Source organism: Scatophagus argus, chromosome 5 (genome assembly GCF_020382885.2).
Source record: "Scatophagus argus isolate fScaArg1 chromosome 5, fScaArg1.pri, whole genome shotgun sequence".
In the NCBI taxonomy this organism is placed as follows: Eukaryota; Metazoa; Chordata; class Actinopteri; family Scatophagidae; genus Scatophagus; species Scatophagus argus.
The window spans coordinates 12557024-12573434 of NC_058497.1; the positions used below are offsets into that span (position 1 = coordinate 12557024).

General features: G+C 40.2%; 1 protein-coding gene across 2 annotated transcripts; it reads right to left on the reverse strand.

Moving 5' to 3' along the window:
• Positions 1 to 2473: 2473 nt before the first annotated feature.
• alkbh8 (alkB homolog 8, tRNA methyltransferase) lies at positions 2474 to 12562 on the reverse strand. 2 transcript variants are annotated; one of them, XM_046389349.1, is made up of 12 exons: positions 12382 to 12562; positions 11384 to 11517; positions 11164 to 11264; positions 10805 to 10936; positions 10584 to 10679; positions 9947 to 10051; positions 9244 to 9314; positions 6414 to 6520; positions 5985 to 6145; positions 5591 to 5871; positions 3799 to 3948; positions 2474 to 3413 (listed from the first exon to the last, which is right to left on the reverse strand). In XM_046389349.1, the coding sequence occupies exons 1-12, from the start codon at positions 12517 to 12519 to the stop codon at positions 2631 to 2633; spliced, it is 2259 nt and encodes a 752-aa protein (XP_046245305.1). In that variant the 5' UTR covers positions 12520 to 12562; the 3' UTR covers positions 2474 to 2630. The 2 variants fall into 2 exon arrangements, with proteins under 2 accessions (XP_046245305.1, XP_046245306.1); XM_046389350.1 differs by lacking the exons at positions 11384 to 11517; positions 12382 to 12562 and having other exon boundaries at positions 10805 to 10985.
• Between the last annotated feature and the right edge of the window lie 3849 nt (positions 12563 to 16411).

The window sequence follows — 16411 nt, forward strand, 5'->3', positions numbered from 1 at the left end:
TTTTCAACCCAGCAGGACAAAAGATCTATAAAATCTGCACAGTTTCAATGTGGGCACTCAAGATTAGTATCATCAATCCAGGATCCAACCAAATGTGAAATGTGGTCACAATCTCCTCGTCTGCTACTGAGCTGTGGTGTTGGATAATTGCCAGAAAAGCACTTCTACAGAACATTTTGATGTCACAGTGAAGTTGATCTTTGGCCTTTTGGACATAAAATGTCATCACTTCAGCTTATGGCCAAAAAATGTTCTGTGAGGTCACAAAAGAATGTTTGTGCCAAATCAGAAGAAATTGCCTCAAGGCATTCCAGAAATTTCCAGAATTCACAACATGAGATGGACAACCCAAAAACACATTAAGTCTTCCACACTTGTGGGCAGACTCATCAACATGAAAGCAATCACATTTTAAAAGTACGTGTTTATACCAAATGCAGCCGACTCAACAGAGGGGATCATCTACAGTTTTAATTATGTCTACGTAATATTAATAGCCTAAAATTTTGATCATGTGACCTATCAAGAAAGTTACTCATGTTTACTTTGAACATGTAAACCTGTTAGAAATGGGATTGCAATTTGGGTTTTAGCTCAGGACTTGCTTGCCCTGCCTTTCTGTAAATGTACTAAGTAAAATGTTTCTGTCATTGTAACATGACAATTATGCATCTGGCTATTACGGAAACATTCCACCTATGTGGTGTAAAATCCACACTTATTTTATTACAGCCCTTCCTGTGTTTATTCCCTTTTTAATGGTGCACAATGGCACATTTCACTAATCTGTCAGGGAAGGGACTGTTACACATTATTTCAGGATAGATGTCTCTTGACACCTGTGAGCTGAAGATTGCAAATGTCTTGTAGCCTCTCAGATCAATGGGCTATACCTGCGGGAGGCATAGCTTTAAATTTTAATGATCCTTCCAAATGTCAAGCAACAGACTCAACAACAATACATGAACAATAACATAACCACACACATTATTGTGCATGGAAGCAGAAAGGACATCTCTCTATCTCACACACACACACACACACATACATACATACATACAGCTGAATGCATCATCTTAATCAATGAATCAGTCAATAAAAGCACCCAACCATCTCCCTTCAGTTCGACAGTGTGTTTGTCTGTGTGGGTCCCAGATGACTGAGCAGCCGTAGCTGTAATTTACCAGGAGCTGCTGATCAATTACCAACCTTCACTCGTCAGCCATCTCTACCCCGTTATCCCACAGTTCATTCTGTTTAGAGCCGTCTGGTAAGGCTTATCTTGTAATACAATGTAGTGTAAAAGAGTGCGTGTGTGTGTGTGTGTGTTGATCGACACTAGAAACAACTAATGACAGCACAAAAGCAGTCATTTCAGTTAGGTTTAAACCCAACTTAAGATCACATTTGAAGTTGTTCAAAAGACTGGTCTGGATTAGTGGCTTTATGGTTCAAGGAGGCTGAGCTGGCTATAAGTTATGTCAGTTTCTGCATATGAAAGAGAAATATTGTCATAGATCCAATGTTAACTGAATGGAAAAATCTGTATTTGAAGTGTTTAAAGAAAACATATATTTGATTGTTAAAAAAAAGGTCTTTTTCAAATAAGTAAATGTTCTGACAATTTAGCCCTTTGTTAGTATTTGAGGTGTAGTTAAATACAGATTAGTGACTCACTTCACTTGCTCCAAAAGAGGGGGGGAAGAGACAAACATCACAAGAGAGAGAGAGCTACACACATTCTGCATCTTGAATGAGAACAAATCCCCCACAGCCTGCAACACCACACTGCTCGCTGGCCCTTTAACTTGAAAAGGTCGGGCACACACAGTACAGCTTAGCTACAGCTCAGTGAATTCAGAGCAGACGCTGAGGTCAAAGACAGGGGAAGAAGCAAACTACAGAGATAATTATTCTTGGTGAGGTACTGTACGGTCTCTTCACTATGGACTGTTGCAGAGCCTCGTCTGCACCTTTGGATTGCACAACCAGACAGAGTATATTTGAGTATCTTTGCAATGAAATGCAAAACTATCTCCAAGTTTTCCATTTATTTATTTATTTTTTTTTTATTTGGGTGGGGGGGGGGGTATAAAGCAGATTATTGTTTTAAATTGATATTACTGCAGTTGGACTGTTCAGGTCAGGTAATAATAATCTTTATTCATATATCATCATTCTTAACAAGGTGCTTGTACAAATAAAATACTGTAATAATAAAAGTTATCCAATGATGTAAGTGTAAAACATTTCTAGTACTTGTTTTCCCCATCAATACACCAAAATAACTAAAGAAAAGAAAGAAAAACATATCCACATCATTTATAAAACTAATATTATATATATATATATATATATATATATATATATATATATATGTGTGTGTGTGTGTGTGTGTGTGTGTGTGTGTGTGTGTGTGTCTTGGTCCACTTTCAAGAAATGAGGCAAGAAGTAAGAGTACAACAAAATGAGGCATTTTGTAAAATCTTTACATTTATTTCATGGCACTTGTTTGTTCGGCATTCAGACAAATAAAAGATCCGTTGTTTCATCGTTGTTTTTATTGGATTGACTCTCTCGTTCTTCAACTATGTAAATTTGTAACTAATCATTGCTAAATTCTAACTGTGTCAGCTCATCTCCTTCCCTAATATAACACACCAGTTTCCCTGGTCATGGTAGCTGCTCTGCACTTTGACTCCAGCCACCTGAGCACACAGCTGCTCCAGCTCCCCCTGCTGGAACACGTGGTAATAGCGGTGAAAAATGGGCGTCGGGCTGCTCTCAGATGTTTCAGTAGAAGTGAAAGAGGGAGAAGTGTTCCCACTTGGACTGGGTTTAGAGTCTGGCCTGTAAGTGGCATCATTGGTGTCTTGTCCTGATCCAGAAGACATGTTGGAGTCAAAATCTGGACTTGGATCAGTTTTACAGCCTGATTTGGTTATGGGACTCAAACTATAGGCTGAGCAGGAATTTAATGAAGACATTTTGGATTTCTCTTTACTTTTAACCTTCTTCACACCCTCTCCTGGTTCTTCCTGCCCTTGTCGTTTTCCCTCTTTCAGGTGCCAGGGAACCAAAAGGTCCTGGGTGTTGAAGGCTGTGCGGTTGGTGTGAATACTAAGCTTACCATCGCTCACTTTGCTAACATCATGTATGTTGTCTGCAGGCCTGCATTCGTCTGCTAAATGTCTGCTGGTATGGATACTGGATTTCCCGTGATGTTCCTGGCTGTCTTCTAATGTGTTGTTGGTGGGGCTGTGGTTCTTCTCTGAATGCTCTTTCTTCTGGTCTTTGAGGTACTTGGACCTCTGCTTGTTGTACTCTTGTTCAAAAGCCCAAACATAAATGAGCGCTCGACCTCCAGGCTTCAAAAGTCTTACCAGCTCCCTCACAGCTGCCAGTCGTCGCTCCTATAACATACACACACACAGACACACACTTAATTAACGAGATTATGAGATGTTTAGGGAAATGATTCTAAAAGATTATAAACAATTGCTTGTTTTGATGCATTTTTGAAGTCATGAAATGAACTGTCTTATGCTTGTGAGTGAGTCAGTGTTGGAAAACAGACGGGAAGGGAATTTAAAAACAACAGATATAAAAGACAGCCCTTTTTGTATAGTAGCAAGCAAGGGCTGAGCGTGTTTTTATCTTTCTGGAGTTGCACCCAGGAAGTCTTTCACAAACCTGTTTAAAAAGCAATTGAGAATGCATTTCACATTTTAAGTATAACACAACAACAAGAATTTCAGTGCCACCAAATAGCAATCAGTGTACTGCCAACCTGCGTACCTGTGTGGAAAAGTGGTGTATGACAGCTATAGAGATACAGGCATCACAGGAGGCTGTTCGCAGAGGGACACTGAGAGCATCAGATACAAACGCCTGGAAACCTCTCTCTGCGCAGATTTGGATAAGAGCACTGCTACGATCACAGCCAACCTGAAAAGAGAGACAAAACACACAGACGGGCATACAAAATCAAGACCAAGGGTTGAACGCAGCAATGCGCTCTTCATCTCTAACACTATAGTGCAAAAATCACCCAGAAAGCAGCAGAAGCAACTCCTACTAATTCCTTCAACCAGTGCGATGAAGGAGAAAGTAGAGAGACAGAATGAGAAAACAAACAAACAAACAAACAAACAAAAAAAAAAAACACAAATCAAGCGTGAACAAAACACATAGGGGATAGTGGTAGGAAGATTAAGTGCAGAGAATGAGAGAAAATGGATAGAAGTGATAGAAGAACACAGAAATGACACAAGTGAAGAAAAGCAGGGAACCTGGAAAGAAACGTAAAATAAAGAAAAGAAAGGAGGGAGGTGACTGGATGCCATCAGTGATTATCTTCAACACATTCTGTCTCATTTCAATCGAGAGAGAGGCGATACAAGATAGTGAGAAATAATACACAAGTGCACAAGCAGACACACACACACACACTTAATCAGTGACTGACATGCAAAACACACAAGCTTTTTAATTTCAGTTGAAACTGCGAAGGTTAATCTGCAACAGAAGGCAGACAGAGAAGGGAAGGGCAGGGGTACCGAGGAGGCAAAAACAAAGTCCAGATGGAATAAAACAAATTGGAGAAAAAAAAAAAACAGCAGAAAGTTGCTGTGTGACCTACATGATCACTCTGTTCTCAGTAATGATTTATCACGGTTACGGTCTGAGTCAGGATAAGCTGCTTACACGCACCTCCAAATCCCAAACATGAACATCCCAGTGTGCATACGTAAACAGAAAATTTAGGATACTGCCATGGAAACTGTGCTAATGCAAAAGATGACAACCAGAGGAAAATCAGAGTGAGAGAAAACACCAATGATATCAACCCCTAGGTGTATTATTACAGTTTATTTAACTTATTTTAAATGCTTTGTACACTTTGGACAACTTAAAAACAAACTAACTGCTAAATCATTATAGATATTTCCCTCCATGTACTCCATGTAGTGTAAAAGCATTATCCACATCATGACAGATGCACACTGTGAGGTAAATAAGTAAAGAGCAGATTCTTGCCCAAGGGAGGCGTCAAGATGCAAACCTTTGTCTTCTAACTCGCTTCGCTCTGTAGCGGAGGGAGAGCTCTGGCTTACACAACAGTAACTGTGCGCTGAGGACGTGACACAGCTTCTCATTTTCATTTTACATTTATGGGAATGTCGAGCGGCGAGGCTGTGACCTTTGCACACGCCCTCGGTGTTGGTGCATTTAAGGACTTTTCTAATCTCAAATATGTATCATGGAATACAGACTGGGACATACGTTTATAGTACTTGTCTGCTCTTTAGAGGATCTCCGCTACCTTGTCCTTGCAAATCTACCGAAGCCTCAGCTTGCATCTGTAAAGTGTTTTACCTCAGAGGAAGACTCCCTGTTTGCCCTCTCCATTGCTGACTGTGTATGAAACAGGCCTTGCAGTTATGTTTGTGTGCATAAGTGACTTTTGGCAATTTATTGTGATGATCATATAAGTGGCAGTCGCAATAAAAAGTGGAATGGAAAAGGAAATGTGCCTACTGGGATCACTGAAGTATCACAAAATGACACAAATTATGACAATACTCACTGCAATCAGCTCTGGGTTGACACAGAGGTATTTCCCATTTCCACAGCCAATATCAGCCAGCACGCTGCCAGGTGGGAGCGAGCACAAGAAGTGGCAGACCTGAGGCCAAGGGGAGTGGCGAGTGCTGCTGAAGTGGGAGGCGATGGCGTCGTACACCCGGTGCACGTACTCCTCCTCCAAATGGGCAGCGTCGTCATGGCAACAAGGTAGTGAGGGGAGAGATGGCGAAGAGGGCGAAGGTGCTGAGGGTGCACCCTGACTGTCACAGGCAGAGGGGAAGGCTGGAGAGTGAGACAGAAGAAGGGACAAGAAGAGGGGACATCAGGTACTGTTGTATTCAGCTGAAGCTGAATCGAATAGTGGTGGCAGTGTTAGAGTATGTTAGGATTCTCACCACAACGGCAGGGCTCATGTTTGATCTTGCGGAAAGTGAAAGAAGTGCGTGTGCCCCTCTTGCTCAGAGTGAGATTGTTGTGGGTCCTGAGGTCAGGCGCTGTATGAGCAGGGGACTGTGGGTCGCAGGCTGGCACCGTGTCAAACTTCCGAGGAGTAATCCTGAGAGGAGACAGGAGACTAACTAATCTGTAGATGTGAACGTGACCAAACCCTGAGCCTGTATCTGGTTTTATCTTCACATGTGATGGGAGAAATGTTTGGAGAAAGCACACAGACACACTCCATTGTACAAAATACGACATGAAGCCCTGAAAAAGCTCAGAAAATTTAGTATTTTTGTGCTCTACTACAAAAGAATAGAGGTAGCGTCCTAGGTAGGTAGAGTCCTGTCTGGAGAGACTGATCCACATGACACAGTCCAGCTCACCCATGTGTCCACAGGTATCTGCTCTCTCCCTTCATCACCAGGAGGCTCCGTCCAGGCAACACCACAGCAACAAGCAGACCGTCGGGGTGACGGAACTCCATCACCGTCTGTAGCGACGCACACACAAGCACGCATTTAGAATCAGAAGATTTAGACCTCTCGTACGAACACTGAGTTGACAAGCTACAATGATCAATTTCTACAAAAGTACCAATTGTTAATTACCTTCCACAGCAAGGGGACTGTGCAAAGTATTATGGATGCACCAATTTGAGGAAACACTAAATATTATAGTGGCAATGGAAAAGACACTGTGGATTGTTCAGGGTACAGCCAATACCAGTTACTGTTTAATAAGGCTGGTAACAGAACTGATACCAATAAGGCATTTGAGATCAGTCTGTCCCGACATATTATTCTGTAGCTGCTACAGCCATGGGGATCATGAGTATCAAACCTCAGTACTCACGGTATTGCTTGGTAGTAAGAGTACTGAAGTGTGAGACTCATTGATCACCAAAGGTTTCACTGAATTCTCAATCTTGCTTACTTAAATTCCCAGTTTTCTGTATTCTGCTTCGGCTGTGTTGTTGTACAGCTATTTGAGTCATGACAAAATCAAACTTTTCCTGGAAAAAATGTGTTTTTAGTAGGAATCTGAAAATCATCTGTACTGATGCCGAAACATTTCAACAATCGAATAGTGATGTATCAAATTGAGTGACTGTAGATATAGTTCATGAAGAACTACAGTATCACTGTGGCGAATTAGAGATTGAACAAATGATGGTTTATCTGCCAGATCAATAACATCACAAATGAGATACAGCACAGAAAAAAACATCTTCCATTTTTCCTTTTACTCCAGCTCCAACAGCTTTGAATGGCGTCAACCTTAAGGCAAACAGGGTCTGTCTGCCTCTCAGTAACATCCAGCAGAAGCATCGCCACCCCAGCATTGGTGTTTAATCCTAATGTTTCCTTGTAGTGCGCGGCATGAGCTCTGCTGGGAAATTACATCTACACAATTTCAAACTACATCTCGCCAACTTCTGACAGTCGGAAAATTGGATTTTATAAAGTAGAGAAATGTGTGCGTGCGTGGGTGCGTTTGAGTGTGTGAGTGTATTTGGGTACAATCGTCAGAGTGATACACATGCAACACAAGCAAGTGATCAGATCTCTGCCTGTAACCACAATTGAAATCTCTCTCACACAAAGGACAGACAGGACTGTTCTGTTCCCATCTGAGGTGTATTAGCCGATCAATGAAACCAGTGGAATGTGACAAAATCAATGAAATGCTGGCAGCTGCGGTACGACTTACGACAAGGCTATTCATCTCTCTCTCACTCTTTCTCTCACACACACACACAGGTTTGCGCAGCTATCTTTAATACATTTTGTATAGCGATACCCAACTCGACCACAAATCATAGCACAGCCCAAACCAGGCTCTCAGAAATTATGTTTTGCCCCATTAGGACTAGTTTTTGGCTTCCATTACAACACCTGGTCCCAACAAAACACACACACAGTCTTGCGTCTTCTGGGGACATTACATAGGCTAAAGCATAGGATAAAGCATTTAATAAATTATGTTGTGGGGACTTGTGTTCTGTTCCCATAAGGAAGGTGGGTCCTCACAATGTGACTGTGTAAACAGATTTTTGCCCCCCCTCCTTTACTCTCTCTCTCCAAACTTTGCATTTGCAGATTTTGTGATGCAACACATCTTTTCTGCAAGATGTGAAATTGCAGTTGGATTAACTTGTTACACCCACAGATTAACAACACACTAAGAAAACACAAAATAAGATGAGTCACAAGTACACTGGGTTACTCATGTGTGCCAGTGCTTGGGTTTACCCTTTATCTATCTATCTAGCTATCTATCTATCTATCTATCCATCCATCTCACTGTATTTGAAATGTAATGTTGAAGTGTCAACCTTATGCTCAATAAATCTTTATTTGAGAGCGTCTGTTCCGTGTGTGTGTGTGTACTCCTTTCTTCTCAATAATGTTAGCCCCACATACTTGCGTTTGATGTATATACTACATCAAATGCCTACCCATTTGTAGCCCAAACTCTCCACTGAAGTGCCATGACAAATAACACACAGCCGTCTGTCAGTCTGTCTGTGTGTGTGCGTCTGAGACAGATGCTGTGACAGATGACAACTGATTGCTAATGGAGCTCCTGCATTTTAGACAATCAGGGACAGATGGGTCTTCATCAACGGCAGTCACAGACTACGGCAGCATCACAGTACCCGCTCACACCACGTAGTCACATCTGGAATTGTCAAGTATGCAGCAACATCCACTGTTCAAAGGGAAATCTGTGTCTCCTCTGTTCATTAAACCAGGGAGACGGTGACAGCTCTGAAAGAGTCATTAACTGAATACTGTATTAATAGACAGCCACACTGAGCAAAAGATTATGACAGCATACATACAGTGTGTCAAATAGAGAGAAAAGAATGACATGTAGCAGGCAAAGTGACAAAATGTTCTCAGTCAAATCACAAGGACACCAAATTCAAACATACTGTTGCACACACTCATCCCTCACAGTTGTGCCCCCTGAGACAGATGAATCACACTGATCAGTGAAGTGACGGATAATTTGATTGATCAGATGGTGACACAGAAAAGCAGACAAACACAAGCGTCTGCTACGCTACGTCACTACATTTCCATTAACATCCACCTTATAACATCGCATCGACAAGATTGTTTTCTTAAGCACTTGTTATTTTTAAATTCATAAGTTCAATTTTAATTACTGATGAATACACCTCCCCCCACTGGTCGATCTTCTTACCTGCGCACCCAGACTCAGTGACATGATGGTGTCCTCAAAGGCAGAGTGAGTGTCCACATGAGGAGGAATTCCTGAAAATATAAACACGTGGAACTGAAACAGCTAGACCTGCCAAAATGCATCACGTTTCATTACAATATTGCTATTTACTTTCAGCAGGTTTCTGGTGGACCCACTGAAGCTTTTCTGATGTGTAACAAATTCTTTTATCAAAAATCCTCATTTCTGCCTTAAAAGTAATAATAACAACAAAGCATAACAATAATTAATAGCCAACAGGACATAAAGACTTTCATTATACCTCGCTGATGTTGGAAGGCTTCTGCTGCCACCTTGTGGTATAAGTCAATAAAACCTACACATGTGTACCTTTTTTGTCAGAAACCAGAGCTTCTTTCTAGTTTTAGTCTTTCACTTGACTTCCTCTCTGCATACAGTGTGTGACACCACATCTTTTTTTGCACACCAGATTAAACTTAATATGGTAATGATTAGGTACTGAACCATCCCTCAGTAAAAACACTGATATCTCTTTGATTTATTCCAGGGTGTAAACAACAGTTTTATCATTTTCTCCACATGTGGTCAGTTATGTTTACATAGCCTTGATGATGATCTGTGAAAAACATCTAAGTTTAATTAACTTATTTTTGCAGCAGCTGTACGCAACAGGCCCATTGGACACATGCCTGGAGTAACTCACCCTGTCCAGACTCATACTGGTTGACAGTCAGCTGGTCTGGCATGATGTTGATGTGTTTGTTCGTCACACACCGCTCCAAAACAGGAAGACACTCCTGAGGAATATCTGGATACAAACAGACAGATTCATAAGCTCATCGGTTACCGCCTCCTAATTTTTTTAGTGTTGATAATCTTCTAAAGATGTAACACTTTATGCAATAAGAAGCAGTCATGATATGCTTATCTAATGGCACACTGTCCAATACTTGAGTTACAGGTGAAAATAGAAATATTGAGAGCTTACTACATTTTCTGTGTAAAACAAAAAATAAACAAATAAAATCTCCCATGTGAGCCCAGAGATCCTGAAAAGATTAGAATTCTCTGCTTGACATTAAGCAATAAGCAGTGTAGTGATTTGGGGCGATTCCTACTGGTAATTTATAAAAAGATACTATTGAGAACAGCACAGCACTGCACAGCAAAACATACAGGGTCTCAAATTGTATTGTATTTTTAATCGTAATGAGTGCAATCACCAAGTAAAATTTTATTGTAAATGACAGAATGGAAAAATCTGTGAAAACACAACCTATAAAACCCCGATTGTAAGAAAAAAATATTTGGATGGGGGAAAAAAAAAGCAGAAAACCTACCAGCAGATAACGGCTTGTCCTTATCCACGTTGTTGTTGTCATAGCGAAATTCAAAGCCATAATGTTTGACTCTTCTGTGCTTCAGAGCTTTCTGAGCTGAAAGACATCAGAATGAAGTTAGAGTTTCTTGTTAAACATAATGAGAAGTTTAACACAGCAGCCGAGCCAGAACGTAGGAACCAAACACAAACTGACAAGGAACACATTATGCAGCCCCTCACCAGTGTCATCATCATTAGCAGATGACCAGTCAATGGCAGCAAGCAGCAACGCCTCTTCTTCCGGAGACACAAAATTCTCCACCAAGGTTAATCCCTCTGGCAAAGGAACGGAGCACTCCTCTTCACAGGTTACTTCGTGCACACATAAACAGGACATGCAGTACAAAGATGACTCTACTGGCTGCAAAAATATGTTTATTATCAGAAAACATTTCCAGAGCATAAAGCACAAAAAAAACAAATCAAATGGCTGTCTTCAGTTATAAATTATCCAACATACGGACAAAATGTAAGGTAACCAATGCTTTAAACAACCATAGGAGTTTTTGCATGTGGGTGCTGGTGTTGAAGGTAGGTACCTGAGTCTACATAACTGAGGTAGAGGGTGACATTGTTCTCTCCAGATTGCAGCTTTTCTCCATTGAGGTGGATATGGGCTTTCCGAGCAGACTCTTCAGATCTGGGATTTGAATGGCGATAACAACTGTGTGAGATGTAAGCCAAAATCTTCCAGAGGCAGTTCAAATGTTTAAAGTAACTTCACCGTGTGACATAGTTCCATCCATGCAGTATCTGTACCTGTATGTTACAAAAGCGTAGGGCTTGTGAGGGGGCATGACCAGCATCTCCAGCTCTCCCATCTCTTTCATGGCTGCAGAAAGCTCCTCCCGACTGACGCCGTTCCCCAGGCCACCGTTGGCGACCACCAAACTCTGCAGAGAACAGAGAGGTTACTGCTTGATTTTATACAGACCGTTTTATTGACAAAAACAAGTGCAAAGATTACATCTAAAAACAGACTGAAGGTCCGAACCAGTGACAGCATTGCCGTTTGACACATTACTGTAGCATCTTTGTTTGCTGAACACATTACAGCCACATCCATCAATTTAAACAATATTTTGTTGGTATTTATACTACAGTCCTGAAGACACTTTATTTTATTTCTTCATCACTCTTTTCTAATTAACTTAAATTTTTACAGTCCAAGACACATGTACAAACTTTACAGTGAGTTTCATTTCACTTCTCGTTTGCTTATTTCTCTTCCTTTGAGATTCTTATATAGAGTCCTTTACATGTTTCGTGCATCTGACGGACTTTGCTGTCATTTTATTTAATGTGTCCTGTGATACGACAGAACAAAACAGATTCCCTGGGCAAATATGACTTGAAAGATTAAGACTGATTAAGACTCGTGTCAGCTGACTCAATGTGTCACAACACAATTATTTTAGGTTGCGACACTGATCCCAATTATAAGCTAGCAAATGACAAGACCCTCAAAAAGCCTTAACTGATATTATTTACTTGTTTTCTCTATGACATCAGTAGATAAACATTAATATCAAAGCTACCTCGGCACATTAGACAGCTAGCTGACGGGCTATTAGTGGACCTTCTTAATCAAACTCGAATTAAACTCATCTGAGCTGAAATTTTATAGCGTCGAAAAGCTGCAAAAAAAGACATGTTAGAAGTAAAAGGTGCTACATGCTAGCTACCTGCTAGCTCCCTTCCCTGACAATTTCCACTTCCTGTTTATTAACCTTTATTATACTGTTTTTTTCTGTTACCTTGGTGGGCTGCGATGCTGTACTGATGCCCTCATGTTTCAGCAACGTGTGACTGGCTTTTAATTGTTTTCGAAGAACTTTCTTTTCCTCTTTACTCTTTCTGATGGCCTTCACGTTGTTTTCAACACTGGGATCCATGGTACGTCATTTTAATTTGTCCGGGTGAAACAAACACTACACCAATAATTCCCAAGGGCTCGCCTTAGCGCTATCACCCTTCCTCCTTTTTACTGAAATGTATTCTGATTTAAGTCACTATATAGGTTGTGAACGTAATCTTTGCATGTTTTAAAGTATTGGTAAGGATTTGTCCTGTTCTGAGTAGCGGTTCCCATATTGTTTTCTGTTGTGGCCCCCATTGAAAACTGGCTGAAAAAAATCTGCTTGAAAAATCTTGTACTTATCTTGTTCTTGTGAACAACCTTGTTGTATGGTGCGAAATTAGGACTCAGGTTCCGGGAGCAATAGGTAGGGTATTTTATAAAAAAAACATGAAATGAAAGGTTAAAAAAAAATAGAAATATAAGCTAAATAAAAACAGAATATATAGGCTAAGAATAGAATATATAGGCTAAGACAAATACAATATAAAAAAGCTAAACATTCTTAGAAAAGAAATAAATAAATTAATAATACGCGCAGAAGTGGGTTTCCAGTGAGACTGATATACTATGGTGTATATGCATTTATGTATACTCTTTTCCTGTCCTTCCCTCTGAACAACTCATCTCTCTCTGAGTCTTTATCTAAGCCTTACTAACGAGTGATTTGCCCTGTGGCTCCATTATACAGGACCTAAACCCTGATAGTAAATCCATGCTGCATGCCTCCCTAATCTCCCAACAAAAGACAGACAAAAATGCTCCAGGGATCATTCTATAGGCCCTGCTAACTCGATACCATGGGATGAAAATGTAAGCATATAGGGAAGCTATCTTGTTGAGAATGTTTGCCATTCCAGTTTCATCCATCATTAGATTCCACTCAAATGCTGGCAGTTGTGAATCATCTTGCATTACCCGTATGAGAAAGTATAATCACGACTGGTTAGTTGGCTTACTTCTTTCTTTCTTCTTTCTTATTTTCAGAAAACTGAGTACCTCACACTCCCCTGTCAGGATAGACATTTTTGTGTGTAGTTGTGAGCAGGAAACGTGTCCCAGTGTGAGTACGTGCATTAATACATGGCTTGTGTAATGAAACTCTCACCTGTCCTTGGCCATCTCAGTAATTACTGTGTCAGGCTGAGCTGCTGGCAAATGCGAACCCTTCGTCGTCTTAACAGCGTGCTCTGTTTAGTCTACAAAACAACAGCTGGTTGGACAGGAGACCATGGCTGCCCTCTCCAACATGAACACAACACTGCTCCATTTTTGTTTATCAAAACAGTCTAATAAAGTCTTTTTCTTTTATGACCACTGGATGGTTCACACAGACATCAGTGAGGTTTGTTTACTGCATTTCTAATCAACACCAGTACGAGTAAGGCTCAAAGCTTTTGCTTTTGCTTCTTAGAATTTACATCATTTTCATCCAGTTAACTTTGTGATAATCCTACAAAATGCTACCACTATTATATTAAAAATTAGCAAGATGAGTTGATTCAAAAGGCAGGAAGCAATTCTTCTTTTAATCTTTTTTTTGTTTGTTTGTTTTTTTGTCTTTTGTGTATATCTAATTGTCGACTTTGTTGCAGTACAGTGAGTCATCTTGACATGTCCTCCTCCTGAATGTTTTGTAAGTAGGAAGTACCCTCACTATCAGGTCCATTCAGTCACTGCTCTGGAGCTTTCAAACATATCAAACAATCTCACTCAGAGCAGTTGTTACGATTGCTTGAAAATTTTTATCCTTTTTTTTTGAGAGCACTTAACAAAAAGACTTCTCATCCAAGTTGGTTTACAAGCTCGGTTTCAAAGTTAATTGTTTGCCTCTAAAAACAACAGGTGAGAAAGCAATGCCACCACATAGTCCACTCCACAGCTGATGAATGATTTGCTAATCAGAATCAAAAGCTGGGCCTTGTGGTCAGACATGTTTCTCAACTGGTCAGACATGTTTCTCAACAGAGTCAAAAGCAAACACTGTACCTCATCTTATAAGTCAGATATTAAAAATATTTCACAGTTGCGCAACCACTGAGTGTTAGCATTCTGCTCAGTGGAAATTTAGTCAAGTGGAGATCAAGAAGACATTTCCCTTGTTGATGCTCAAGGGCAGCTTCACCTTACACATCAACCAAACTCTGAAAAAGCAGCGTTAAGGTGAGAACTAGAGTGGAACTACTTGTGTACCCTGAGGCATGCCATCAACCTTTGATACGCAGCGCCAGTAGCCAAAGGCCAAAATCCTGTTGCTGGCATCTGCGTATTCTAATTAGCTAGAGACTGCATGACCGAGATGCACGGACAAAGAAACCAGAGACTGCATTTTAAAATAGTGATTCTGCCCCCTCTCTAGGGACTCTGTGTAAGCAGATGTCAGTCTGTTTGTGGAGAAAGATGAGTCATAAAAAACTGAGGTGATGAAACAGCCAGGTAAAAGTGCAGACGTATATCAGCCAAAACTGCCCTGAGGTTTTTTCCAAGTACATGATGAAGCAAAAAGAGGATGGAATGAATGTGAAATAAATAATACACATGCGTATTTCTGAAATCTGCAAGGGGTTTGATGAAACACATGCATATGCACCAGTTCTCTAATAATATGAATGTTTCTACAGGGCAGTTCAAAGGGAAATATTACTGATATGCCACCAGAGCATTTGAAATGTTTTCATAGTATAAAAATGTGTATGGCCAAAGACTTGCATTACACATCAACAAAAAAGGCATATACTGTGGCACTGAAGAGAGCAAAATAAAAATCTGCCTATTCATTGACTAAAAGGCAGCCAAGTTATTCAAACAAAATATTTCAAGTGGTCAAAATTCTGAACAGGGCTGAGCTTTGTGTTTGGTGATCCATTTGGTGTGCGTATCACCTTTCTGTCAGGATGACAGTCAACTGAGATGAATTCCTGTCTCCCCTCCAATCACTGCTGCTGTAGTGGAGAAGAATTAGACACACGATGAGCAAAGCTGAGGGCTAAATATTTTTTCAGTGCCAGCTATTTGTAGACTAATGTGCAGTCTTGACAAGGGGATCTTTTGTGTTTTGTGGAATTAGGGCGTGAGGACACAGCTTTCCCGATGAGCACATTCTCTGCATCATGTCTTGTGTTTGACTTATTTTTTCAATATTTTATTGGTTATCAAATGTAAGAATATATTATCTATTTATCTTTGAAATTTGAGTAGAAATAATATGATATGTAATAATAATATATTTGTTAAATTTACACTTTGGTTTTTGCGTCAAAATTCAAAGCTAAGCTAATTGTCTCTTGGATTTAGCTCGATATTTAGTGTAGAGGCACAGTACAGTGTAAGTATTTAATTATTAAAACTGGTTTTATTGACCCTTGAAGGACTTTCTACATAATTATTTGATGGACTTGTTCTGCATATATTAAATTAATATGACTAGATATGAAGATACAGCGAGACAAGACAATCAGTTTAGCTTAGCATAAAGACTGGAAGCAAAATCTGGATTGTCATTGTCACTTTGGTTTGTGTGTGGATTAAACTACATATATTTTTTCAAACTTTTTTAGATAAACTAATTGTCTTGCTTCATATTTGTGATATAGAGATTAAAAAAATTAAAATTTTAAGTCACTGCGAATTTCTTGCCCGACCTTTGAATTACTAAATGTGTCACTCTTGTGTTTATGATGTAACAGCAGCACTGTAGGCTTGTCGAGAGATTATCGATGATGTGAATTGTCCGCAGCTTTTTCATTTTGCCATAACATTCACAGTTGGCAACCATGAAACTGTCACCAAACTAGCTTTCACTTGATAATAAACAGTAGTCTTATTGCATGCACATATAGGCACACACACACACACACACACACAAACACACTCACAGTGTCCCAGAACGTGTGGAATGTGTCTCTGAGGCCTTGTTGACACCCCTCTGT